Genomic DNA, 27,387 nt, shown 5'->3' with positions numbered 1-27,387 from the left:
CAAACCACACGTGCCCTTGGGTTGTTAGTTCATGTTAGGCAGTGAAGGTGATGGTAATTTCTGCTATACCTAAGGCTTTCTTGAGTGTGGGATGAATTAGAAGAAAAGCCAGGTGGAAACTGAGCATTATTTAGCAATGGCTAAATTGAGACGTTTGTTTCTGAGACTTGTTGCCCGTAGCCTGGCACCCATCAAACCGGTTCTGTTAAGAGCACTTTTCAACCTCAAACTCTGTTCCCAGGCTGAACAGCTGGCATGGCATTTACTTAAAAAACAAACCCAAACAAATAGCAGCAAGTTTCTGACCTCAAGCTTGCCTCTCCCTGCTAATCTGATTCCTTTTAAGGGTAGGAGCTGGTGGGTAATGTAATTTTTAGTGAAAGCCTGTGTGTAGCTGAGTATGAGAGTGTCGGATTTTACTGGGGGGGCTGTTAAAAATGGCATGTCCTAGCAGCACATATCCAGTTTCTGGAAAAATTGCTAGATGTGACTTTTGCTCTCTTTATATTGTCATATAGCTGACCACCACGGACATGCCTTTTTAAGGTTAGGCTCATGTCCAACGTGAACAAGAAAATTTAACTCTCTCATGGGTCCCTAGCCGTGCATACTGATGTCTGGCTTGGCTGCATCTGCCCTTGCTGTCTAAATTAACCTTATGGTGAAGAGGAGCTACTGCGTGTGAATAGTGAGTCACAAAATCCCACTCGGAGTAATCCCTGAGCGCTCTCCCACTTTGGTCCAGCCCTGTCAGACGGAGATGTCCTCATGAAAAATAACAGCGGTCCATAGAGAGCTCTTCTTGCCTAAGGATGCATCAGAAGAGCAGGACCACAGAGTACGTGGCCTGAGAGAGTGGGAAGAGGCAGGGTGTCTGCCAAATTCCCTGCCGCCCACTGCCCTGCTCCTGCAGACAGAGCCTCAGGGGAGCTCATCACGTGCCGGCCGAGCAGGAGTTGAGGCCAGAGTAATACGGAAATGAAAAAAGAAAAGGATTGCCTAATCCACTAGTAAGATGTAGCCACTTTGAGGGAGCAACACGGCTTAATGTAGCAGTCCTACAGGCCTCGGTCCAGGGATAAGTTTAAAGGAGTAAGTAAATATTGCAACTTCTCAGAGTTCTGCTTCCCAGCTTGCTCTGGGGGAATACTTTTTGCCAGCAAACACAGCGTGATTACTTTTATTCATCCAGAGACCACTGCCTTTGTGTGAATAGGTAGGCTATGAAGCCCTGCGTTAGCTTGGCAAATTGTATTAGAGGCTGGGGAGTGTTTTTATGCCTGAGTGGCAGTACTTCATAATGCTTCTGCTACATTTTGCACTTGCCAAGTGTAGGAGCTTTCAAGAATGCTGTGAAGCCCTCTGTGCAGGAGCACAAAATGGAGAGAGTTGCTTGCATTAAGAGGCTGATGGAAAATTCAAACCGTCTGGTGGGGACTTTGTGAGCAGACAAGAAAGTGGGGTCTTCTGCACCCCTTGTGTGCACACCTCCTTTTGTGGGACACGTGTAGCTCCCAAGCAGCTCCCAGCCATGCCTCGGGCTGTGCCTAGGGCCCAGCGAACGGCAGACAAATATGCGTTTGAGCTAACCACTACTTCCACCAACAGAGTATTAGCGGATTACAGGTCTCTCAGATGTTTGCTCTGACTGATATAACCCACAACTGTCTTTAAAACGTGTTCCGGTGTGAATTTATGGCATGTACTCTACCGTGGAGGTGTGTTGTTTGGTTTGTGACTGGCAGAGTTGGTTACACAATATTGTTTGTGCTTCCCGGTGGCTTGAGGAACACGCAGCTGCCTCTGGGGTGAATATTTGTACATATGAATTTAAAACTTAGTTTCCATGGCTGACATGCACTTTCTGAGAGCTCTATTGCCCGTCAAACTCAATCACTCAAATATCTGTGGGAAAACAGTGGTGGTATGTGAATGTGGCCTCAGCAAATCCATTTCAAAAAATGTAAAACAATGTTCACTGAAGGAAAAATGAAGAATTTCTGCATTATTTGGCTAAAGTGGGTGTTATAAACTCATTTGATTCTCTTTCTTTTTCTGTCATCACATTTTCATGGTGATGTTGTATCTATCTATATGCGTGTGTGTGTGCTCTTACAATTCCTGTGGTCCCCAGAAAGATCTTTATTCATCTAGACCATACAAGCAACAAACGCTGAGGGCAAAAGCAAAGCTATTAATTTTACACTTTGAAGTCACAGTTTTTCCCCCTAAAACGTGTGTCTTAAGAAGCTGCCTCCTTCCATCCTCATTCTCAGTCCATCTGCACATCTGCTGTGGCTGGCAACCTAATCACCAAAATGTTGTGCTTTATTCAAAGCTGTACATGTGTGTGCAAAAACTGGCATAAGCCGTGGATACCCTCCTGTAATCCCTACTGGGAAGAGGTTCCAGAAGTCCTTGGGGCAGTTAGTGGTCTTACTGGGAAAAGAGGGAGGAGGCTTTTCTTCCTGCAGCACAGCCCTCATCACAGCTGGAGGCTCCTCATAGTGCTGCCAGCTCTTTCAGCGCTGAGAGCTGGATACGACACGAACTCGGTGCAGAGCTACACACCCCATGCTGCCCATGTATTGTGTTTTTTTTTTTTTGCTTGTTTTAAACATCTTGCAGGTTAGTAGTATAGCCTTGGATAGGGCTGCCTGCTTTTTTGTTTGGTTTATTTGTTAATTTATTTTAAATGCCATTTGTAAAGACAGTGCTGCCCTTTTCTGTCATTGTTTTTGCCACTGGGAAATTTCTGATTTTTGTGCACATAATGGTAGTTCACCAGGTCAGAAGAAAAGCACTAGATTTGCCTGTTAGCTCTAGTGAGCAGAGGAAAACAGGAGTGGGATATAAATGAAACAGTGGCATTACATCCCTTCAGCTGCCTCTCAGCTTCATGCCAGTTCTTGAAGTCATTCTTCCTTGCTTGGATAAGTAGAAAATTGGGTGCCAGCTGCTCTTGGGGCCCAGAACAAGAGAGACTACAGGCTGTCCATACCTTCATTCTGCTGAGCCCGTGCTTATAAAGACTCTGGGCACCCTTTTGGCAAGACTGCGTTGTTGCTGAGAGCCTCGGACGGGAGTGGCGGTGGCAGCGGGGGCTCCTGGGGATGGTGGTTCCCTCTGGGGACAGCAGTTGCCTCCGTAGGCCCAGGCCAATGGCTGGGCAGCCTCCACCACTCCTGCTGGGACTCTGCCATGCTACGCTGACTTCTGGAATAGTGCATTTCTACGGTCTTTGTGCTTGAGACACCTGTGGTCCAGTCAAACATGTTCTCATTCCTATGAGTATGCAGTGCGTTTATTCTTTGTATTTATTTATTCATTTATTTGATCTTCCTAATTTCTTGGCCTCCACTATTTTGTGGAAAAGTGTTTGAAGGAGAATAGTGTAGTCTGGCATCTTTTCACCCATTCTTTTTTAACAGTCTTAAACAACAGCTTTGACTTTGCACGAGTATTGCCTTGCTCACGTACTCTGAAAGAAGAAACAACTTGCTCAACCTGCATGCTGGGCATCAGCTGTTACTTTTAGGTATCTCCCTCATTTGTCTTACTCCACTCAACTGTCTTGTTCTGCTTTTTGTAGAAATGAGAGGGGCTACTGGAGTGACCTTGTCTTGATTCATTACTTTGTTAGTTTTGGCATTCTATATATTTTTAAATATAGCTTTTCCATTAATAGGTTTAAGTCTTTCTGTTTTAAGAGCTTGGTGAAACACACATTTTCTGTTTTCACATCTCAGACTCGACAGCTGATTAGCAAACAGCTGTAACACAGAATTGGCTTCTGGCTCTGAAAGACACCAGTCGGAGAAGGCAATACTGGAATGGTTTGAGGTGTGCTCATGGAGGTGAAGAGGGGGGACAGTATTTCTGTTAAATGGCAATTCCAGTGCTCACTGGAAAAATAACAGTTTTGAGAGACTGAGCTAACCCCAGCAGGTAAGGCTCTTGAGAAAAGAGGGACAAATGCAGAATAAAAAGATCTCAGGTGTTTCCTTTTTTCTCCCCAGAGCACTGTCTTTGTAATGATGCCATTTAAAGACTGACTGCCTATCCAAGGACTGAACTTAATATATGATGTTGATTTAGGTCACAGCTAAAAGATTGACCATCCATCCATCCATTGGGGACAAAGCAATAACCACAAACTCTGTCTGAAATGACAGGCCAGCCTCTCCGCTTACTGGCTGAAGTAAATATGCTCCTACTGTGGTGTGACAGCCTGGCTGGCCTTGGCAATGGATTCCACCAGTCATAAGTTTATGGTCTGTCAGCCAGTGCAAACATCATCCATCAACTATTGGCCACTTGTTATACCTAGAAGACAGGTCTGGGGAGGCATTAAGGCAGGAGTGACAGAGGGAGATTACCTGCTTTGATGCGTGTGTAGAGCTGGGCTGGTGTGGTTGTCCTCCTGTGGCCTCAGCGACCACCAAAACCCAAACTGTGAATATGTTTGGATTGTGGAGGGCTGAAATAGTGTAGACTTTTTTTAACCATACCTTGCTCTCCAGCAAGGAGTCGTTACCCCTCTGAGTGCTTGTAGTGCAGAGTTTTTAAAGTTTGCACCACTGCTTGTCATAAACTGAGAATAATTTATTAAACTAGGCCTGTGTTAGTGCCTAAATGGCCCCGTGAAGCAGCAATATCACTTAATAGCCAGGTTTTTCAAAGGGAAATCCATGAATATGCTTTAATAAGCTCCTGGCTTATTAAATACATCTCTCCCAGCAAGGTGGCGCCCTAAGGGACAGGCACAACCCAAGGCTGCACACATGCCAGTTAAAAGCTGCCAGGCCTGATAGGACTAAGGACTAATCCTGCCTCCTTGCTGCATTGTGTGGCAGTGGGGCCTACATGGCATCCTCCTTTCTGGGCTGAATGACCCCTGCCACCCCCAGACAAGGTTCCTCTGATCCTAAAGGGTCCCTCCTGCTTCCACCAGTTAAAGGTCCTTGTTCTGGTGTCCCTGTGAAATTTTGGTTTGGTTCTTTATGCCCCTGCTGGGGCCCAGTACATTACTGGTCTCCAGCTTCCCAGTGTGTGGAGTCCCACGGGATGGGAGAGCGTGTGGAGAGAGAAAGGAAGGGCACTTCCTCTGGGTGGACAGAGGGACCCGAGGTCAGAAGAAGGGAGCCTGTGAAAGCCAGAAAGTGGGAGCAAGGGATGAAGTTCAGACTGTATGGGAAGGAGAGGCGCAGGCTCTGGGTGTAAAGGTGTGCTAGGGGATGGAAGCAGGGAGAGTTTCTGTCACAACAAGGCAGGGCAGCTGCTCCCCGGCCAGCTCTTCCCGTTCTTCCTTGGTAGTGCAGAGGGAGCTGGAGGGGTTTTCTGCTAGCCAGTCAATCAATCATTTCCCAGTGTTTATTATTTATGCCCCTGGCTGAGCTCTCCCCTCATCCCTGCCACTCTGGGCAGTGGGAATTTTTGTGATCTCTGAGCAGCAGAGGCTGGCGGGCAGCCGGGGCAATGGTAGCGGCCTGTTCTCAGCCATACGAGAGGCAAAACACCAACAAGAAGAGATGGAGTTAGAACTTTATTAGGAGAAACCTAGGCACAATGGACTAAAATCTCATGTTAAGGAGAGCGAGCACACAGGTCTTTTCAGGATTATAAAATACATGTTTATAAAACACCTTACAAACAACAAAAAAAGTTTTTTTCCCCCCCTCTGTGTGTGGTTGAGTTTGTGTACGTACAGAGAACTGTACCAAAGCTGTGTAACGGGAGCAAGGACTCACAAACTTTTTCAGCAGCTGCTAAGAGAGGGAATGGCTTGGTCCCCTCACAAGCTGGTCCCAGGCCATTCACTCACACAGTCCAACAGCAGGGTAAACAATAAGGAGCAGTTTAGCTCTGTATGGCATCCCTCTTTAAAAGAGGAAGGTCAGCTCTGCAGTGAGAAAATGTATCTAGGGTGGGAGCTGCCTGCAGACCTCACCCACCAGGCTCACTGTGCAGTGCTGGGCTCCAGAGGCAGCTCTGGGAGGCTGCGGTGGAGGAAAGAGGTGGTCCATAGGTGGTTCCTTACACCACGTGCACCAGAAGTGAAGAAGATGACCTGATGGAAGAACAGAGATTTTCTGGGAGGACAGATATCATGGCTTGCAGTGGCTGGCGGGTTTGAGAGAGCAGCCAGGAGCTCACTGATGTGCGGGACCTGGAGGGGCCTCTTGCTCCTTGCAAAAGATGCTGAAGTGTTTTTTTTTTTTTTTTTTTTGTAGGGTAGTAGGGAGAAGACACAGGCCGTACCTCTTCTGCAGGTAAACAGAGGATGTTTTTCTCCCGAGTTGGCAGCTGTCAGCACCCTTTCAGCAGCATTCAGGTTGCTTGAAAGATGAGCATAAGAAGGGGAAAAATCACTTTGTTTCCGCTTGATGATTCGTCCTTTTTTACTAGGTGGACGTCTGTTCTCAGAGGAAAATCTCTATTTCTGTTAGTGGATGCCTTGCTTAAAATTGCTGACATAAGTATGTTGGGAAAATTCCCTAGTCTTCGTCAACCGATCATCTGAGCGATATCCCAGGGGCCAGCCTGCTGTGCTGGGGTAGGAATGAGGAAGGGAATCCAAAGTTAGACACGAAGCAGCTGTGTGTGGGGGGACCGTGGCTGTCCTTATCTATCTATGGGAACAGTTCTATGCACAGTGTCAAAAAAATTCAAGTAGAGTTTATCGTATAGGTAAACTGGTATAAAATATCCGGGCTCAGGTAGAGAAAGGGAAGGTTAAAAAGAGAGAGAACAAAGAAGAGAGAGTCTTTCTTTCAGAAAGCCCGCCGGTGTGTTTCTGCTCCCTGCAGGTGAGAGAAGCTTCAGCTCGGTATAATTGCCCAGTGCTGTAGCGAGTGTTGGACAGACATCAAAGGAGATGCGAGGGGGCTGAGGGGATCGAGGTCCAGTCAGTCTGCTGGATGCAGCGTCGCAGTGGATGGCTGGCCTTGCGTTTGGGGCAGCCAGGCAGCCTCAGGAGCGTGCTAGCCTGTGCTCTACCAGTCTGTGGCTAAGGATGGCAATTCCCCAGTCCCTGTGGGTCCCATGGTGAGAATATGGCCAAGAGCTCCACATCTCGAGACTGGTGCTTCTTCTCAGCCTCCAGGAGTGCGTCGTCCAGTGGCTGCCCCTGCCGTAAGCTGTGAGAAGTGTCTGCAATGTGATGATGACGTTCACTGAGAAGGAGCAAGAGGGCGTTAAAAGAGAGAGAGGTTAGTGGCAAGAGTCTGCGGCCCACTTTGCAGAAGTTTTACGAAGCGCTGAGACCACTCCTTCTCCTCATCCCTCCTGGCGACAAGTCACACAGACAAATCATCCGACCTCGCCTTGCTGCTGGCGCGGCTGGTCTTGCTGAAGCGGCGTTTCTCGTTGAAGTAGCTCTCGGGGAAGGCAGGCGCCGCGCACTCGTTGGCCACCTCCGGGCTCTCCGCATAGCTGGACTTCATGAAGGGCCCTTCACCGGCAGCATCTTCCTGGCCGTGGACCCTCTCGGTGGCGAAGTTGGCGGTGTTCTGCTGGGAGGCCATCTTGTTGCTGAAAGGGCTGATGAACTTCCCGTTGGGACTCGCCAAGCACTGATTAAAATCGGGCGGGGGAGTGTACATCTGCGCCCTTTCCACTTGCGGGGCGGACTCCAGTCTGCCAGGAGCTGTGCTGGGGCTGGGTTTGTAAGCCCGGGAGCACCTCTCTTTGGCTTTCTTCCAGCCCAAGTGGTACAGCTCAGCCAGGCTGAGGAACAGGGACAGCACGGCCACAGCCAGCATGAAGACGATGAACACATTCTTCTCTGTGGGACGGGAAACGTAGCAGTTGACAGGGTGGGGGCAAGGTGCCCGCTGGCAGATGTACAGGGTCTCCAGGAAGATCCCATACAAGACGTACTGTCCCACAATGAAGGCCACTTCCATGGCAGTGCGAATCAAAATGCTGTAGACATAGGTGTTCAGCAGACTGCCCCTGAGGATAATTTTGCCTCCCGATTCATCCCAGCAAGACAGCTCGGCCTTCTCTGCCACGGGGCACTTCTGCTGGTAGTAATTGTCACCGCTGTTCTTCATCTCCTGGGCCTCTCTTTCTGCCTCCTTCATCTTCCTCTTCTCCTCCATGCGCACCGTGTGCATCGCGTGGCCCATGTACACCAGGGATGGGGTGGAGACAAAGATGATCTGGAGGACCCAAAAACGGACGTGGGAGATGGGGAAAGCCTTGTCGTAGCAGACGTTCTCACAGCCGGGCTGCTGGGTGTCGCACATGAAGTCAGACTGCTCATCCCCCCAGGAGGACTCGGCTGCGGTACCCAGTACCAGCATCCGGAAGATGAAGAGCACGGTCAGCCAGACTTTCCCCACCACTGTGGAGTGCTTGTGGACCTCCTCGAGGAACTCGCCCAAGAAACTCCAGTCCCCCATTTCTGCTCACCAGGAGGGGGGAGAAGGCTTGAAGGCAGAACTGGAGACAGCCTCTGTGGGTGAAAATAGACAGAAGAGAGGGGTTCTAAGGAAGGTCAGGAAATGCCCAGCTGGGGATGCATGGAGTGGAATGATTTGGCTTGTGTCAAAGGAAATGTTTTTATTTGACCTGAGATTAATGAGTTCTGCTTTGCTGAAAACTTTGTTTCACATTCACCAAACCCTTTTTATAATAATAATAATAATTATTATTAAATAATATTATATTATTATATATGTTATATATTATTAAATCATCATTATTATTATTATTATTAATCATAATCAAACTACAACCTGTTAAATGGGCTACTGCAATTTTGAGGGTGAACCAGATTTTTCCTTGGTTCAGAAAGTCCTTTCACTGTGGTCTGCATACTGCATCCTCTGTGGCCTGTGTATTTAAAGCAGTAGTTATCCATTTGCAAACTGCACTCTGGAGAATCCTTAAATGGATCAATCCTCTGGGATCTGGGGTGTACTGCTTGGTCTGGGCAGTGCCTTGGCACATTCATGTGCTGCCTTTGAGTAATATCTGCACTGACACTTGGAATGTGAAGTGCTTGCAGCTTTGAGCTTTGTGTCTGAGCTGAGTGTCACCACTGAAAGAAAGGCATAGAAAGCCTCCCTGTTGCCCACCTGCACCTTGCCTATGGGTTTTGCTTTGGTTTTGCAGTATCACCAGTTACAAGCATTTTATTTACAAGTTTGAGGTGTTTTGGATCTGTAAAGACTTTGGTGAGCTGTGCCAGTCCTGTAAACCTAATCTGCTGCCACTCTGCCATACCTCTTAAAATGGGAACTGCTGCAAAGTCTGCATGGTGGATCTTGCTCCCTCCTCTTTTCTTAAGCCCTGAGACAATATTCACTGCCCAAATGGCATGGACAAAGGAAACAAGCCTCCCTTGAAATACCTCCCAAGGACCAGCATCTCCTGGTAGGTGGTCTGCTGAGAGGAAAGGTTAGGTGGGCTGGTAGTAAGACTGCAAACTCAGGATGTAGGAGAACCCGCTTCAGTTTTGTTTCCGACTCTGGCAGACTCTTTCTGGCCAAGTCACTTAACCCCCCGGATAAAAGGAGAATGATGGGCTTAATCCATTTTTTGTGGGGTTCTGTGGGAGTATTTGGGTGATCATTTGATGCAGTTATACTCACCATACTGACCTTCCCAGGGCACTATCTTGTGTGTGGGTTAAAGGCTGGGCACTGTAAAGTATGCATTATTACCTTGGAGGTAATGTTCTCCCACAGTCGTTCTTTTTGAAAATGTCTTTTCAATAAATGTATGCAAAACTTAATAATCATCATAATGAAATACTAAAAGCACTAGACAAGGTAAATCCCAAAGCTGCAGGCACCAAGAGTGATAACTCTGCTTCCTTGTTTTCCCTTGTCTCCTCTTTAAAAGCCAATTGTTTTTACTGTGCAAAAATGCCTGTGGAGAGTAGACACTGTTAAATGCTGAAAATTTACTGCAGCGACGTTGTGTACATTTCCTGTGAGCAAAGGCTGGAGACCATATGATTGTTGAGGGAACAATACTCCCTCCTCCGGTTATGTAACTGATATAATTTATTGTAGCAATGCACATGATGATTTTTTTACCATTACTTGTCTGTGCGCGGTGTCAATCTGTGTGGGTGAATGGGACAAAGAATGAAAGTGGAATTCATTCTTAAACTCCTGCTGCTGCCGAGGGCTGCCCCGAGGACAGGTGAGGATTTCCCAGGTGAGGAGATGGGGAGGTGGTCATTTGCTGCCCTGCCGCCTGTTGGAAGCTGCGTGAGGAGGGAGAAGGGGCACGCCAGCAAGCTGAGGATGGGCTTTGGCTCTTTCCTGGCAGGCGTGCTGCAGTCGTGCTAATGTAGATCCTGGTGGCTGCTGGAGTATGCAGAAGCTGTTTCATCTGCTGCCAGCTGAGAACCAGAGGGGCAGTAACACACAAAATTGTCTTTCTGATTCTCTCCTTCCTTACATTGGTAAAACTGAAAAATCTGAGGGTCTGACTGCTGAAATGGCTTTGGTGCAGTTACTGCATTTGGGAGGAATTAACATATGGCTTTGTTTTGCGAGCACCAAGAATTAAATACAGGCAGTTAAATCAGTGATGGGTTTACAGAAAGCTGTACTGAAACCAGGATTTTTATTTATTTATTTATTTATTTTTTCCAGAGTGGTGACAAGGCAGCCACCGGCCTACAGTTCAGTGTACAGGTGCGTCCAAGGTCGCTAGGGTGTAGCACAACTGTACCACGTGGAATATCCCTTCCCTGACAGCGTAAACGACTGTGGGTGTCCTCATTTTTCCAGGTGAGTGTGTGTTGTTTGCAGGTGCCCCTATTGCTCCCGCTGTTGCTAGCTGACAGCTGTCTTTTCTTAATTCACCTTGCTTGTTAGTGTAAAAATTAAAAAAGTTCTTCCTGTCTGTGCCAAGGCTGAGTTTTCCTTTCTGCCATGCGTATGTGCACTCGCAAACTGGGCACCTCTTTGCATCAGTTCTACCACGTGCAGGTAGATTGAAGTTTTACTATGGTCTGCTTTCCCCTGGTGAAGGCTACTACACCTAGATATTTGCAAACGTAAGATCAATGTGTACAGAACATGAAATAGGCAAGTGTAAGTGCAAGAGGAGTCCAGAAGTTTAAAAAAATAACACTGGATGTTAGAGTTACAGTCCCACAGTATTTCCCCAAAGGAGGTAAATCTGAATGATCCAAGGTTGGCAGCCATGAGGCTTGGACTAGGAAGTAGGGCCATTCCTTCTGTCCCTCCCTGCTGGCTGCTCCCCGCGCAGGCTGTTTGATGGAGGGGCTGCCCAAGGAGCCGAACGCCTCCTGCTGTGCCTGCTGCAGCCCCAGACAGAGCCTGTGGCTGCTGCGAGGGGGTAGGAGGACATGGGAGAAAGGGTGCTGGATACCAAGAGAAGGGGAGTCCTTCCTAGTGCAGCGTTTTTGGCTTAGCTGGTTTTAGTTATTAGAGAGCTATTCTTGCCATGCCAGCCCAAGGACCTCCGAGAACAACAGAAGAAAGCATCTAGTGCTGTGCTGCCAGCAAGCAAAGAAGAATTTTTGTCACCTCCTGACAGCTTTTCCTGGCTATACAGGACTGTGTCTGACACAGCCTTTCTCCCTGGGGCTTTACTATTCTTGGGAATTTTCCATATAGTTCCCCTTCCTCATTCCCAGACTGTTATCCCCACACGCTTCGGCCTCTCAGCGTGTGAGCATCTGTGGCCTTTTATACTCCTGCTTTGGACTTAATTGGACAAATCTCATCTCTCTCCGGCGTGACTCAGCGAAAAATACCTCGGGGTATCTTCCCGAGGTCTCGGCACCTGATAGCAGGCTGTCTTGACAGCCGTCGTGCATATTCATGCGGAGTCTCGGGCCGTGCCACCGCGCTGCTGTGCTCTTGGCTGGCAGCTTTCTGCTGGAGCAGCAGAGGGGCTGTGTGCAGTCACGAGGTCTTGGCAAGAGGAAACGTGTATGTGACAAAGCCCAGCGCAGCCCGGCACAAACCCAGCGGCGTGGCTGTCCCGGCTTCATCGTCACCTGGAACGCAATTAACGCTGGGAAAAACCAAGCAGCAAAACCGCAGACCAAGCGTGGCTCCCACCCACCTCGGGGCCTTGTGACTGCCAAATGCCGAGATAAAAATACCCTAGCAGGGATGGCACCTGCTAGTGCACCAGGCTGCCTTGCCAATAGAGTGCTGCTCTCCACCATCCTCTTCTTCGGCTACCTTTTTCTGTGGGAGAGGACGTGTTCGTAGCTCTCGGAGCAGCTTTGCCCTTCCTGTTTATGATGCCACGTGCTCTGAATGAGAGGCAAGCACTCTGCATTTCTTTTTCTCACTCTGGCAGGGGGGCTGTGTTGGGCAGACTTGCTACAGCTGTGGGGAACTGCTAAGAAACTCACACCAAAGAGGCAAGAAGGTTGTTCCTGCACGGTTTTTTTCTTGATGAGAGTCTGTTTCCCCAGGAGTTGCTAGGAATTCACTGGTTTTCCCCTCTTTAGCAGACAGGCGAGACTATCAGCAGTGATATAAATAGCTGAGCTCCACACTTCACACTAACTTTTCCCACAAGGAAGGTGACAGGAGGTCGACATCTCTGCAGGATGTTTCTAAAATAAAGTGGAGAGCCTGACTATAATACTGTTTCTGCTCTCCCTCTCTCAGCTCACCTCTTCCCCTTGGCAGGTCCCAGGCAGGCTCAGAGAGGCTCTCTCAGCAGGGTGCGTTTGTGTAAGGGAAGGGAGGTTCCCAGAGAAGGGAGAGTCATGAATACGAAGTCACTCTATTTTTGCCCAAGGCCGTGCAGCAGATCCCCCATTTCGAGCTACTGAATGAGGAGGCAGCCATCTCCTCTAAGCACTGGGAAGTGTCAGCCCTGTTCAGTGGAGCATCCAGGTCAGCTGTGGCAAGGTCAATGCCTAGGAGTTGCTTGTGGCCTGCCTTCCTCCAGCTGTGTCACCTCCTACCAGGCCCAGGCAAGTGCGTGGCACAACAGATAGCTGCTGCAGAGGCATGCAAGCAAAGATCTTTTCCCCTGCATTAACAACTGGCAGGCTGCAGCCTGAGCTGAGTGGTCCCAGCCTTGGAAAATTGGCCGGTCACACCTGCAGACACTTCCAGCTCTGCACTGGAGGGTAGGTAACGCTGTTACTAAGGTGTCTCCAGCCCCCTGGTAGCAGTAATCCACTCTCTCAGCATCCCACACAATACAGCTGCTGTCATTTTTCAGGTTGGCTTTTCAGAGCTTTGGGACATAAATCAATGCTAAAGCCCACCTCAGGATGTATCTTTTTGTTCACTATTAACTGGCGTTGGCTCTTTCATGTGTACGTACAACAGATGAGCAGTGACACGTCAGGCATTGCCATCCAAACACCATCCCTCTGGCTTCATATGCACATATATGTGCTTATGATAAGTTTCTGCCTGAAATAGGCCAGTTCTTTAGCCAAATTTGTAACTCTGATCTGTGCATGGTTCTGCACTAAATAGGTCCATATTCCTTTCTGCTAGTTCCTTGAGTTCAAAGTCCTGTAAGCTGCAAGGAGATTGACTTTGACTCCTGTGCTCAAATCTCATAGCAGAGCTCTTTGTTAACAGCTCCTGTCCTAGAAGACAGACGTCCAATGTTTCTCATCTCCCTGCTCCTCCTGAGTTCACTGCAATTTCTGGAAGTGTCATGCTGGAATCCAGACCACTGGCCCTGCTTGTAGTTGCAGACAGCTTGTTATTCCTTGATGAGGTGTGCTTTCCCCCTCTCCAACTGTGGAAAATCTCAGAGTTCACAAAAAACGAGAGTGGGGGAGAAGATAAGGGAGCTGAATGACCTGTCACCTCCTGAACACACACACACCCTGACGCACACAGAGACACAGACAGAGGGAGCTCACTCAACACCTCCAAGTGAGTACATCAGGGATGTGTTACACACACAGATGACAGTATTATGTAGAATATTTTCATCTGAAGTGATGCTAGAAGCTGCAGACTTCCATTGTGCTGAATTGTTACTGCTTGTCTATACAGGATGGCTAATTTTTTTTTATTTTATTATTTATTCTTTCCCTTGGATAGGGTCAAATTGTGCTCTTATGTTCTTACATATCCAGACATTAGGGCCAAGCTCTGTCTGATGTGGATGCAGAAGACCCAGAACAGAAAAGACCTCAAACACATCTGAATCAAGCTGAGGAATGAATTTGTCCCTCTGTGTTTGAAAAGCCTGCTTCAAATAGTTACGTGGTAGTGGTATCCAGGCTTATACTTAGCATGCGGAGAGCACCCTCTAATTCTCTTGGGATTCTCTCTGTGCATTGCAAACATCAGCCCTTAGCCAAACAAATGCAATAAAACTGGTCTTGGGATAAGCTAAACAAAGGCTCACATATGCTTTTTGCTAGAAAAAGAAATCAGTTCTCTCTCTGATGTAAATGCTACAAACAGGCTAATGGATATTATCCAGCCTATTCCTTAACTAACAGGTTGAAGAACATCCAGTTCAGGATGACTGGGCTTGGTGCTCTTGACAGTATATTTATCTCTGTAGGGAGAAGCTAGCCTAGATGCATCTGCAGCTGGTACTAAATTGGGCAGTGCTGTATACAGGAGAGAGGACAGCAAAGCAGGGCAGAGGGAGCTCCGGAAGATAGAAACATGTCGAGAAATTTAGGGACTGCCATAGTAAAGCAGTTCCTGAACTCTGCTGACAGAAATTGTTATTAAGCACTGCGTAGACAGTGGGGGAGGCTGGTGTAAGGAGACATGGAGGTGATGGTGGGCATCACATTGGGCCTGATGCAGTGGTAAAATACCTATTCTTGTGATTTTAGGCTGATTCACAGACTGCATGAAATGCAGCTCAGAACAGTGTCAGGATAAAACAGATTGGAGAGGTAACAGGAGAAGGAAAGGGCTCAAATTCAGACTTACACTATCCTTTATTCCCCCTTCTCCCTCAATGTCTCCCTGCCTATCCGTTCCCTGTTGCTCTCCCACAGTCAAGCTCCCCACTGACCCTTCTCTGGAGGGTCAGCTTTTGGTCTATTTTGGCCATTTAACTCTCTACAGCACCCAGGTTGCTAACACTTTCAGCTTTAGAAAGGGGAAATTTTCAGCAACTATTTACTTCCCACTTATACCTCGTCAAATCTCCTTTCTTGTTTCTGCCCGAAGATCCTTAGGATTCTCTTCACACCCCAGCCTCACGGCTGTAGCCTTGCTTCCAAGCATTTCATTTCTCATCCAGGGCAAAGTTAGGCTATAGCTTGTGAGTAGATTATTTTTTATACTCAGCATATATTCGAACATATACATATATATATGCCCTCTTCCCCTTTAAAAACAACTAATATTAAATTTTCAAAACCAAGCAGTAGGGAGCTAGCAAATGCTAGAGTTACTTTCCTAAGTAATCTTAATTCAATCTCGTTGTGCCTGTGCCTCCTAGCTATGAGTCTTTAACCACATCCTCACATTGTCACCTCATTCTTTGCACAGGATGCCTGCCTTATTCCGTGCCAGCCTGGCTGGGGCTTTCTTGAGCAGCAGCTATTCAATGTTTTGTTTTCTCCTTATTGTTCAGTGGGTGGCCTGTGCCTCATTTACTGTACATTATTCAAGTCCTGTTCTAAAGACAGAATTATTAGTTTCCTCATGGGTTTTCCTATGGCTTTCATCACAACGGTATCTGATCGCTTCACAATTATTAATTTACTTATTTTCATTACCACTCAGAGGTGAGGAGATGGTATTACATGAATTTTGCAGCTGGGGAACTAAGGCAGAGAGAGATTAAGATTAAAAATGTTCATTACTTTTGGAAGCTGTGTGGAGATGTTGCTAATCTGTTTTCTTTGGTGTACTTAGCACTATGCAACATATGTTAGAAGCAGAGCTCTCCTTGGTTAACGCTGGAGCAGGAGCATTTATCACTTCCACCAGTTAGACCACATCTAAGAGGCAGGCATCCAGAAGACAAGAGGCACCACCGAGGGGCCATTTGTGAACAAACACGGTTTAAGTGATTTGCCCCATCTCTGCACAGGAAATTGGAGTAAGTAGCAAGAACAAAAACCTGTCCTCTTGGACAGTTTTTTGTGATTTTAAATTGGAGACAGCTTTTCTCCCATGCTGCTATTCTCTCCCTTTCCCACCAGGCATCCAAATGCAGCGTAAGACCCTGGAGCTCTGGAACACTTACCCTGGCTGGACTGCTCAGCTTCCCGAGCCACCGTGCCCTTACAAAGGCATCTGCCAGCTTTTCCACTTCTAAGGGAGAAGAGCTTCATATGGAAATTCTGAGCCGTTCTCAAGGCATGTCCATTATGACAAAGATAACGAAGAAAGACAGAAATGTAAGTGTAAAACCCTTAGTTCTTACATTAAAAACCACTGACCCCTCTTTAATGATACACTGGAGAGACTTAGGGACATGCATCTCGGCTCATTACTTACTGTATGACATGAATATTTCTTTATTTCGTGAAAGAGCTGGCATATTAGAGTATTGCTTATAGAGATCTATGTGTTGTTTATCAATAGGCATAAAATTGATTTCTTTTCCTCTTCATGAATTCTTAGCCCAAAGATTGAAGTTTCTCTTGTGCCTCCTGGGAACTATTTCTAATTTTAAGCCTCTGTTCACGTGCTTCATACAACAGCACCCGAGGTGTGGAGCAGTCTCTGAAATATGCTCCCTAATGACATGGTATAGTGCTGAGTTACTCATTCCTTCTTGTCTATTTTCAATGCTTTGAGATAAGTCAGAAAACAAGGACAAACGTGCAGAATGTGTGAAATCTCTCTGAAGGTCAAAAAGAGAAGAGAGTCTAGGGTAGGAAATTCTGTATTTCCTGACAAGGTTTACATTTTTCATGTGAGAGTCCAAAATACTGAAACAGTGTGATAATATATAGTGTTGAGTGGAAAAAAAAAAAAAAAGGCAAAACAAAAGCCAAATACTTATAGTAGCAGGAATACTTAACATAGTTCCCAAGCAACCAGAGTCTGATGAGTATTTTAAATCCCGAACCCTCAGGAATTCTCCTAAACTAGTGTTCTGCTCTCAAGGAAAGGGGGAAGAAAGTCAGAAACATTCTGCTTTCTTCACAGAGTACATTTTGAAAAGACCAACAGATGCAGGGTTGTTTGGCGTCTGGTACAAATACAGCACCTGTGTGAGAATTTTGAGTAACAGTTTAACCCACTCCTATCTGCACACACACATGCAAACATATATTACATGCATTAAGTCTTTTAGCCTTAAGGAGAGGTTCACATAGACAGCAGTAGGGAAAACCTTTCACATGTGCCTCCTCATCAAGGTTTTAGCATGAAGGAAGACTTCAGCAATTAAGGCTCATTTAGCCTGTTACTTTTTGTGCCTGAGGTTTATCCAGAAATGCTACTTACATAATCCTCTGGTGGTTTTTACAGTACTTCAGAGACAGAGGTACTGCCTCGGTTTACCTGAGCTGTTAAAATCTGAATGCCACAAAGCTCATTAGACACTGCAAATGACCAGTAAAATGACCCTTTGGGAAATCAAAGGGGTTACCAAAGTAACTATGCTGGATCAGATGTAGCAATTACCAGACAACTGGACACTGTATTTTCAAGCTGGGCTACTCTTTAAAACGTGCGGTTGCAATGCTGGAGATATTAAATTATGGAAATGTAATCGAGTAACTATGCCAAATGCAAATAGGGGAAAAAATTAGGAAGGCAAACAGAAAGAAGAAGAAGCTGCGAGTGGGAGCGGGTTTTTGTCCCTCTAGATCCGTGTGCCTCTTTGCTGAGGCTGCTCTGAGCCGTGCCGGGATGGAGAAGAAAGGCATTCCACCCGCGGTGCGTGCTGCACATATGATTGGGGGACACGAGCAAGGCACTTCGCTACATTTGAGTTATGTTCCCAGGGTCCACATCACAGACTGGCCAGGATACAATACTCTCAAGGAAAAGAAACGGAGGTATTTTGAAACTATTCTGCGTGCTTTGGAATATAGGCAGTTTACACAGACGCTTGATAAAGCGCTTATACCCTGGCAGCTTCTCACAGGTAAGAGTTCCCTTTGCCACTCTCCCTAGAGCAGCCTGACAGCATGCAGAAATGGGATCTAGCAGAAACTACAATTTGCACATTATAATGTCTGAAGATACGTGCGTCTTTTATTCTGCCATCCGGTACATGGCAATCTATTGGTATCCGTGTTTATTGCAGGGAGGCTCCCCTGTCAGTTCTGTGTAGCCGCCTGTGGCAAAAACGGTGTAATTTTTAAAATGCCCCAAACCCACCTTATTACTAGTGGGAATGCTTTGGATAGAAATGGAAAGAAAAAGTAGAATTCTTAAGTTGTTTTTGGCTGTCCTTCTTTTCCTGCCTCACCAAGTCCATCTCTCCCCTCATGCTGTTTTACCCTTGAGTCTAAACAGCTTGATCTCCCTGTTGATGCTCCTGCAGTTCTGTTATTTCCCTCTCATGGTTACTTACCTGATTTCCAGAGTCTTTTGTTCTGTCTCCTTTCCTTGCCTTAGCACTTTTCCTTTCTGTAATTGAGTTGAACTCTTCGTTCTTCTCAGTTGCTTGGTTTTATTCCTTTAGTATGGTTCTCTCTCTCTCTTCCCCTCTTTTTTCTCCACCCCTTTTCTGTGTCACTTTCTGTCTTCCCCACTGCCTCTCTTCTTTCTTCACCTACTTTTCTTGTCTCTCCCACCCCCTCCAGCTTAATCTTTCTATTTTCAAACCTAGTTTCCTGTTGTTTTTCCTTTAAGGATCACGGGTCGTATTCCTCCCTCTCCATGCTCAGTCTCTCTCTGTGCCACCCTCCCCATACTGACAGGATGCACTCACTGCTGACTTCTCCCTTTCCCTTCCAGTTGCTGCTGCCGCTGCTGCTGTTCCTTGCACCTCCTCCCCCAGATAACACGCCGTGGTATAAGTAAGTCTTCCTTAATTGAAAAGAGACAGGGTTGCACCACAGCTATCCCAGCCAGACTCTGGGAAGGTTCTTCCACACAGGACATCGATGAAGGATATTTTTCTGACTCATTCAGGCTTAGGCAAAGCAGAATCCATGTGGAGCAGGGTCCTGTACCTCTCCAAGTAAGGCAGGGCTTGCTTTGCTGGCTTGGACCAGGGCCCCAGCATAGCTGTAGTCTTGTCCCGGGGGGCACTTGATGCTTCCCAGGAAGGTGTCCCAGGCCCCCTTACGGATAAATAGAGAATAACCTGCCTGCCAGGCAAGGTGGGTTTTGACAAGCTGCCCCCTTCCCATACACACACAGAGTCTGATGCATGAACCTTTGGGCCTGTCTTAAAAATGTTGTCTGGACATGTCTGAAGGTCTTATATTTTATGTATGTGTCAAATTGAGACTCTGATTCCTGCACACTGAACCAAGAGATGAGGGTGAATCAGAGAGGCCTTCTGGCTTTGATAAAGGCTGGTCTGAAAGAACCAGTGTCAGGAGAGCGAGATTTGCTTAGAAAACTGTGGTTCCCTGAGAACTGGCTTGCTGCACACAAGCTTTGGCTGGTGTCCCTCCAGCAATCCTTCCTGGGCTAGTTATCTCCCATCCAGAACATAACTGTACAGCCTCTGTGCAGCAGCTAGTGTAGATCATGAAGCAAAAGTAGTCCAGAGACTAAAACACAGGGCTGGCAACTCTTCTAATCTAATCGTTGTTCTCCTACTAATTTAGTATCCCCTTTATTTAGAAGATACACAGTGCTGTGCAGAGGCTGCTCTGGAGTCATGTCCCATGTGGACACTCTCACTCTGAAGTTAAGAGTGCAGCTCCTTTTCAGGAGGGCTAATCTCCCTCCCGCTGAATCCTCACTGATGATTAGTACAGGACATGCAGTACATTCCCATAGCAGCTCAGAAAACTCCTAGGATGGGGAAACCCATAATAATTTGCCACTTCATTTCTAACTTTATTGAAAGGCTTCCCGTGTCTTCAAAGAAAATGGGAATGTTTCTGGAGTTGTTTTTCTCTCTCTTGCCTTGCAGTTTTATGCCTGTGATGAAATTCCACAGGAAGGAGAATATCAATGTTTTCATTAGTCTTTCTGAAGAAATTTCCGCTAAGCATTATTATTTAAAGTTTTGTTGATTTTATGCCAGTGAAATTGTCAAGAACTTCATCATATAGAAGTGTCCAAGAAAAGGTGTTAGTAGTACAGATCTAACTCACAGATGGCTTTGGAATAGGCTAGCTAAGGCTTGTCAAGTGTTTTTCATGTGCTACAGAGAGGCAATCCCTGCAAGTAAGCTGTCTGAAATGTAATATCCCTGCCCTGCCTTATTGAAACTTTGCTGTACACTCACAATGATCAGATCTGATTTTCCATGATCAATCCTTTGTGTTTCCTACCCCAGTATTGTCCCAGAGTAGTATACTCTTTCTCCTACAGAGTTTATCTCTGAATACTGCAAATATGCTGGAGTTCTATTGAATGAATATAGGGAGAAACTTTCTGCATCACGTACATGAGGTAACTGTTCTGAGCTCTCTCTCTCTTTTTTTTTTTTTTTTTTTTTTTTTGGTGTTGGGTGAAGGCAGATTGGGAGGTAAAAGACAGGTGAATAGAGATGTCGTATGGATGCCTTAGCCAGCCACTCAGCGTGTCCTCCCTCCTCCTCTCTATCGTACTGCAGCCTCTTCTAGGGAAAACAAAGGTGTCATGGCAGCTTCTCCAGCTCCACAGCTAGTGCTTTGCCCACTGGTAAGCTGGGAAGAAGGATTTTTCCTCCCCTCCCCAAGAGACTGCTATGCAAAACTTTTATGACTTGAGTGAGGAGAGCAAGTGGAAGAGAATGCTCCCCCAGACAGTGGGGACGAGGAGAACAGCTGACAGCTTGCCATGTGCAGCTTGCAGATCTCAGCAGTTTGTGGTGCTGTGGAACAGATTTTGAAGGAAAGGAGAAATACAGGAGGTAAGGGGAAAATAGGACAGCGTGCATCATCTTTTGAGGAAAGGTAAAATTCCCTACCTTCTAGGTAAAAGAAACATAGCAGACCATATCTACCTAGACTTCAGTGAGGCATAAGATCCCAGAAGAAGCAAATTATTTTAAAAGACTCAGCTGAATAAGACAGGGATTATTAGAAAAATCCTCAAGTGGGTAAGAGAGTGATGGAATTGAAACACAAGTTCCCTAATAGGTTGAAAGAAAATTATCTGTGAGGCTGCTCAAAGATTGCACTTAGGACTGATCTTTCTTAATATTTTCATTAATTACCTTGACACTGAAAGTAGAAATGCTAATGAAATCTGCTGATGGAACAGAGCCTATCATCAGGACAGAGTTGATTCCAGCACCAGGAGAACTGAAGGCTCTCCACAGCTGGAGTGATAAAGGTGAGCTTAAACGGGAAAGTGCGAAGTCAGACACTAGCAATCTCTCCAAGCACTTGGAAGTTCCTAGTTGGCATGACAGAGAAGGGGAAAGTCCTGCATGAAGGCTTCCAATGATGTGATGGGGGTGAAAATGGCAAGTGAGCTTCCAGGCCAGAGCAGTATTTCCAGTTGTAGCGAGTAAGATTAATGTCATCCAAGAGGATGCAAGGACCCCCAGGAATACTGTGTGCAGTGCTGCTCACCCATGTTCAAGACATTGAGCCTGGAACAGGTGCAAAGAAAGTCAACAGGGTGATTAGAGGAATGGAAAGTCTCTCGGCCAAGAGTATGTTTACTTATCAGTCACAGAAGTGACTGCAAACAGATATCTGAACTGATTTGAAAATAGATGAGGTACCAGGACGACCTTCTCTGCATTAATTATTTCGCACTGAACTTCGTGCTACTGCAGCTACTCGGAGTAACTAAAACATCGTGTGATGTGCCCGCAGGGTGAATACTGTAAGGCAGCTTAGTTACTTAGTCTGGCAGAGCAAAGGTTAAGAGAGGAGAGATTTGCTGCCTATAAATACTTTTTGGAATTGGGGGTTGGGCAAGTAAGTGCTAGGGAGAGAGAAGAGCTACATAAGCTAAAGGACAATGTGGCATAAGAATAAATAGATATAAATTGGCCATGAATGAATTTAGGTTGGAAACCAGAAGGTTTCTAAGCAACAGAGCAGGGAAGGAGGTGCTGGAACAGCATTCTAGTAACAGAAGTGAGGGTGGAAACCTAATGAGATTTAGGGTAGAGCTTAGTAAGTTTAGAAAAGGCCATTTGTTTTGTACTCGCCTGTTATTCAAAAGGATTGAACCTGATAAGCCAAGAGGTCCCTTTTTCATTCTGTTTCCTGTACTTCCCTTATTGCCTTATCAGAGCTGCTCCCTTTCACGCAGAAGCCAGGTAAATCCTGAAAAGAGTTTCAGTGTGATGAGCTTTTCAGCATTGATCCCGTGGTTATTTAATGGAGTATTCCTTCTGTGTCAGGGATTTAAACAAATAAAATGGGCAAGCCAACACAATGCATGGAGAAGATCTGCAAACATGCAGCAGTATAGATGAGAGCTCACATATGAATGTGCTTCTTCACATAAAGCAGATGTTCTTGCAGCATCTGGCTTTGCTGTAAGGGTGTTTCAAATGTCGGTAAATGTTCTCCTGAGATCTGAGAACTTCAAGAGATTGTCTGAAGGGTAAATAACTTGTGCTTTCCTGCTGATACAGCGGACTTCCCTTGTGAAACGTTTTATCCAAAATCCCCTGGCATGGATATGATTGAAAGAGAAGGAGGGAGATAGAGGTTCTCTGCTGTAGCTTAAACCTCTGGAGACAGCTTGAAGGCATCCTCCAGCAGGAAGCAAATTCCCAAGGACAGACTGGGCCCAAGGGAACAGGAGTAGCATGTGATGATAGGTCCCTGAATGAGGGGGAATAGTTTTATAGTCACAATTCCTTCTTTAGTAAAAGAATAAAAATAAAAAAATCCCCAATTGATTCCATTATTCATGGACATTTTTGCCTCAGTTTCTTTCCAACCAGTATTTGGTTCACATGGCAAGGCTTTAGTAGTGGGGGGCTGCAGGGGTGGCCTCTGCGAGCAGAGCCCAGCAGCTGCCCCATGTCAGACCAGAGCCAGCTCCAGCTGACTCCAAAAGGAACCCGCTGGTGGCCAGAGCTGAGCCAGTGAGCGATGCTGGTTGGATCTCTAGGAAAGCAGAGTTAAGGAAGAGAAATACTGCTGAGACACAGCAGCTGGGGGAGAGGAGTGAGAACATGTGAGAGAAGCAGCCCTGCAGACCCCCAGGTCAGTGCAGCAGGAGGGCAGGAGGTGCTCCAGGCAGGGAGCAGCAGTTCCCCTGCGGCCTGTGGAGAGGCCCCTGGTGGAGCAGGCTGTCCCCCTGCAGCCCATGGGTCCCACACGGAGCAGATCTCCACGCTGCAGCCCGTGGAGGAGCCCCCGGTGGAGCAGGTGGATGTGGCCTGGAGGAGGCTGCGGCCCATGGAGAGCCCCCGCAGGAGCAGGCCCCGGGCCGGAGCTGCAGCCCGTGGAGAGGAGCCCACGCAGGAGCAGGGGGTCTGGGGGGAGCTGCTGCCCGTGGGGGACCTGTGCTGGAGCAGTTTGCTCCTGGGGGATGGACCCCGTGGTGGTACGGAGCTATGTTGGAGCAGTTCTGGAAGAGCTGCTGCCTGTGGGCAGCCCCCACAGGCTCAGCTGGGGAAGGACGGCATCCCGTGGGAAGGCCCCACATGGAGCAGGGGCAGAGTGGGACCATGAAGGAGCAGCAGAGACAAAGCATCAGGGACTGACTGCAGCCCCCATTCCCCGTTCCCCTGCACCATCCGGGGGTGAGGAGGTGAAAGAGGGTGAATGGGGGGAAGGTGTTTTTAGTTAGCTTTCAGTTTCTCATTCCTTGGGTCTGTTAGCAATAGGCAATAAATTATATTTATCTTCCTATGCTGAAAAGGTTTTGCCCATAACAGTAATTGGTAAGCAATATCCCTGTCCTTATCTCAACCCTTAAGCACTTTTTCATTGTGTTTTCTTCCCCTCTTCGAGGACAGAGAGTGAGAGAGCAGTGTGGTGGAGTTCAGCTGCCCATCAGTGTGAAAACACCATACAGACCAGAGTACCAAACCAGCAAAGAATGAGAAAAGAAGAAAAAAGAAACAACAAGGTGTGAAATATCACTGTGTCAGTCTCATATGCCAATAAAGTTTTCAGCAAGAAAATCTGTAAGAGGCTTTCATCTTAGTGAGGAGAAATGACCATCTAAAATGACCACTAGAGCTTAGTTGTCAACTTTATGTTACTGGAAATAAAACACTGTACTCTCACAGCTGCTGCTTCCACCTCCCAACTCTAAAACATCTCCGAGTAGCGGAGAAGTGCTTTGCAAATAATAATGTAATTACACCTCTCATAAACACTCTCCTTGATTTACAGGTGGAGGAACAAAACCATGGAGAGCCAAAGGATTTGTCCAAATGATTAGTAAGTCATTTTTAAGCAAGGAATCCTCATCTACCTAGCCACCAGACATTCACCTTGTCCTGTAGATTTCCAGCTAGATCAATTACTGCTTCACACAAATACATGTGTATGCATATACACCTATAGATATTTCACAAAGTGAAAAGAAAAGAAAGAATAGACCTTTACCTCTTTTTGCAGAGCCAGTACAGGTAGAGATAGGAGCAGGTGAAGCTGACCAAAGGGTTAGCTTTAGCACAGCCCCTTGGTCTTGCTGGAGCCCACCTCTCTGTCACTGTTCGGCTCCCAGAAGAGATCCGTGTCTGAGGGAGGACACTATGGATAGGGGAAACAAACCCCAGTCAGCTCCCTGGGACTCAGCCTCCTGCTGTGGTCTGAAACTGGCTCACTGGCTGGAGATTCCCTCAAGCCTGAAGGACCGATGCTGGGGGAGACTGGCTTCTGAGCTGTTCCTGACATGCACTGGCAGCTGTCTGCCTGCTATTCTTTTAAAGAGTCTTCGTGGATCAGGATAAAAATGTGATCTTACGCAGGCGGCATTGTAAGCACAACTTGGCTCACGTTCAGCTCTTCCTCTGGCTCCCAGCTACTCTATTTTTAATGGAGGAATTTGAGGCTATCAGAAAGGAAGTCAAATTGTTTTAGGAAAACAATAGAAAAGCAACTTAAAGTTTATTAGCTTCCTGTCCAGGGCCTGGGACCAACTTGTCAAACTTATTAGAGCGATGGCAGAGCTATTTATTTAAAAGGGCTAGCGACAAGACTCACAATTTCATTCCTGTTTAGGCCTCGGTGAAAAACAAAGGAAAGCCATAAAATAATATCTGAAGGGAGCAGATGGCTAACTGGTAAATGGTGCAAGTAAGGTTGGCCTGTGAACCATTCATGGTGTTCACCAGTGGAATGGCTTTGGTGGGATTTTGTTATCAGGTGAATGTCCTGCATTCACAGTCCTACCCCAACACCCCAAACCCCTCATTGTGGTCCAGATTTTCAAATTGAAATCTCACGCCTAAAATTACAGATATGGCAGGAAAAGGTCTTCATTTAGAGCTTCTGAAAGGAGCGAAACAATACAGCAGGTCTGTAGAAGAGCCAGGAATAGAACCCAGGTGTCCTTGATCCTGTGGGGCTACTTGAGCCCCCCAACTGTAAAAATATTTATATCTTCAGAAGCAGCTGCAGTCTGCTGCTCTGTTTAGCTGCCCCAAAGTAGCAGTGCCATTAAGTCACTGAACACATGCTGGCATGCGGCTATGGAGAAGAATGGACAACCACACTATTAGACTCTCAAGCCAAAAATGTCCACACTGTCTGACCCTTTCTAAGGCGTTCCATCATTTGCAAAGAAAGGAGAAGAGAATAGAACAAGTAACTGAGAAGCATTTACAAACTCTGCTTAATGAAAAATCATCCGCTATTTTTTGGAGGGTTTTCTGCTAATTGTGTTTTTAGCCTGCTTCCAGGGAACGTATAGGAAGAACTCACCTTTCCTTTCAATAGTGCAGTAGGAGTCTCTAGAAACTCACACGCTGAGAGGTACAGAGTGCACAGAGCTATGCACAAAAGCTTTGAACAACTCAGTAACCACTTTCCAGATGAAAGGAAGAGGAGCCCACCTCAAAGATTCTCTTCCTTCTTCTCCTGATTAGCTTAGTTAAAAGCAGGAATGCATAACGACAGTGATCTCTGAGGCCTAGGGCAATAGCACATCTTGCATTGGCAAGTGGTAGAAGATCTTGGCTTATGTTTTCCTTTTAATTTAGCCAGGTTAGATGCTTATATGAGGGTCAAAGGGAGTGCATGATCTCTGGAAAGACCTAGGAAATTGGGTCTTAAACTTTGTAGTTTTACTGTAAATGCAACCACCTCTCATTTACATTACATTTACGTTTACCTTGCTTGTAGGGTATTCCTACAGCTTTTAGAATATTTTGCTAGTTTCTGTCCCTCTGAGATACTTCCTTGGTAAACAAATCAACCAAGAAACCTCAGAGAACGGTGCAGTATCTTAGTTCACTACAGTCTGTAGGTGTTTACTTTATTTTAAGTACGTTCTTGAATTGCATTGATTTCAGTGAGACTTGATAGCCTGGAAGTCGACCACCCTGCACTGCTAACCAGGCCAGCTTTGCTAGGGGAATTCTGAGGCAGACAGCAGCTAGTCAATATACTTCTCAATTGCCTCTGCTGTAAGGGATACTACATGTGAATCACGAGATGGTGTTCTGGCAATGGGAAATATTTTCTTTGCACTTATTGGAATCTGTGTCACCTACACCGGTATCATTTAATTCACACTTTGTTCTAATAAGTAGGAACCCCAAATGTATTCTGTGAGAGCCTTTTTGTCACTCACTCACCACTGTTGAACTCCCAGTAATCCCTGAGGCTGGGATCCTGCAAAGACTTGGTCATGTAAGTAATTTGATATAGTCACAGCTTGGGGCCATTCACGTGGGTAAAGGTCCCTCTCCATAAAAGCATCATAGAATGGAAAATGTTGTAGATTGTTGAAGCTCCTGTTTTTCCTACCAGGAGTCATATGGTTTCCCAGAAGCTTCTGGGATGGCAAAGGTTGCCAACCAGACAGATGCATGGATGCTGAGGAACATCTTACCCTGGTAGGTTGCCACATGCTGCCATGTGGTGCCAGTACCAGCACACAGTTCCTGAGGTGTGCTCTTCCATGCTGGGGTTAGATAGCTGTGCTGCTGTGAGATGTCCCAGCTGTAAAGCTTGAGCTTATTAAGAGGCTGCCTACGTAACACTGCCAGCGTAGAAAGAATCACGGGCACACCTCTCATCATAAAGAGAACTAGGTTTGTTGTGGGGTAGAAGGACCTCGGTCTGCTCCATACGTTCTCTGCTGGGGTACAGAGAAATCAGGACTTGAATCTGCCCTGAAGGCCAAGATATCCTTAGAACTTTCCCTGGAAGTGAGTTTCAAAAGAAGAAACAGTAAAAGAATATGAGGAAAAAAAGATGTGCTTGGAAGTGGTGAGTGAAGATGAAAAGTAAACAGTCTGAGT

At 46.5% G+C, this 27,387-nt stretch overlaps 2 protein-coding genes across 8 annotated transcripts in view; one reads left to right on the top strand and one right to left on the bottom strand.

Annotated features, from left to right (window-relative positions):
- Positions 1-5,532: 5,532 nt before the first annotated feature.
- On the bottom strand, positions 5,533-26,478 carry GJA5 (gap junction protein alpha 5). 6 transcript variants are annotated; one of them, XM_083806236.1, is made up of 4 exons: positions 18,451-18,827; positions 17,373-17,434; positions 16,162-16,258; positions 5,533-8,461 (listed from the first exon to the last, which is right to left on the bottom strand). In XM_083806236.1, the coding sequence occupies exon 4, from the start codon at positions 8,406-8,408 to the stop codon at positions 7,299-7,301; it is 1,110 nt and encodes a 369-aa protein (XP_083662362.1). In that variant the 5' UTR covers positions 8,409-8,461; positions 16,162-16,258; positions 17,373-17,434; positions 18,451-18,827; the 3' UTR covers positions 5,533-7,298. The 6 variants fall into 6 exon arrangements, with proteins under 6 accessions (XP_083662362.1, XP_083662364.1, XP_083662363.1 ...); XM_083806238.1 differs by lacking the exons at positions 17,373-17,434; positions 18,451-18,827 and adding an exon at positions 24,524-26,478; XM_083806237.1 differs by lacking the exon at positions 17,373-17,434 and having other exon boundaries at positions 16,162-16,268.
- GJA8 (gap junction protein alpha 8) overlaps positions 9,409-27,387 on the top strand; it is a 60,978-nt gene continuing 42,999 nt past the window's right edge. Inside the window, exons 1-9 of one of the 2 annotated variants that reach the window (XM_083806178.1) lie at positions 9,409-10,757; positions 15,828-16,014; positions 16,118-16,315; positions 17,876-18,018; positions 18,837-18,898; positions 20,341-20,456; positions 21,252-21,323; positions 23,926-24,038; positions 24,308-24,355. The gene's annotated coding sequence lies outside the window, so the exon portion shown is untranslated. Of the gene's footprint in view, positions 10,758-15,827; positions 16,015-16,117; positions 16,316-17,875; positions 18,019-18,836; positions 18,899-20,340; positions 20,457-21,251; positions 21,324-23,920; positions 24,039-24,307; positions 24,356-27,387 lie in introns of those variants that run through there. The other variant, XM_083806177.1, reaches the window with a different exon arrangement.

This window comes from Anser anser, assembly GCF_964211835.1.
Source record: "Anser anser genome assembly, chromosome: 1".
NCBI classification, from domain to species: domain Eukaryota; kingdom Metazoa; phylum Chordata; class Aves; order Anseriformes; family Anatidae; genus Anser; species Anser anser.
The sequence above is the reverse complement of the archived record's forward strand: the minus strand, read 5'-3'. Positions and strand labels throughout refer to the sequence as shown.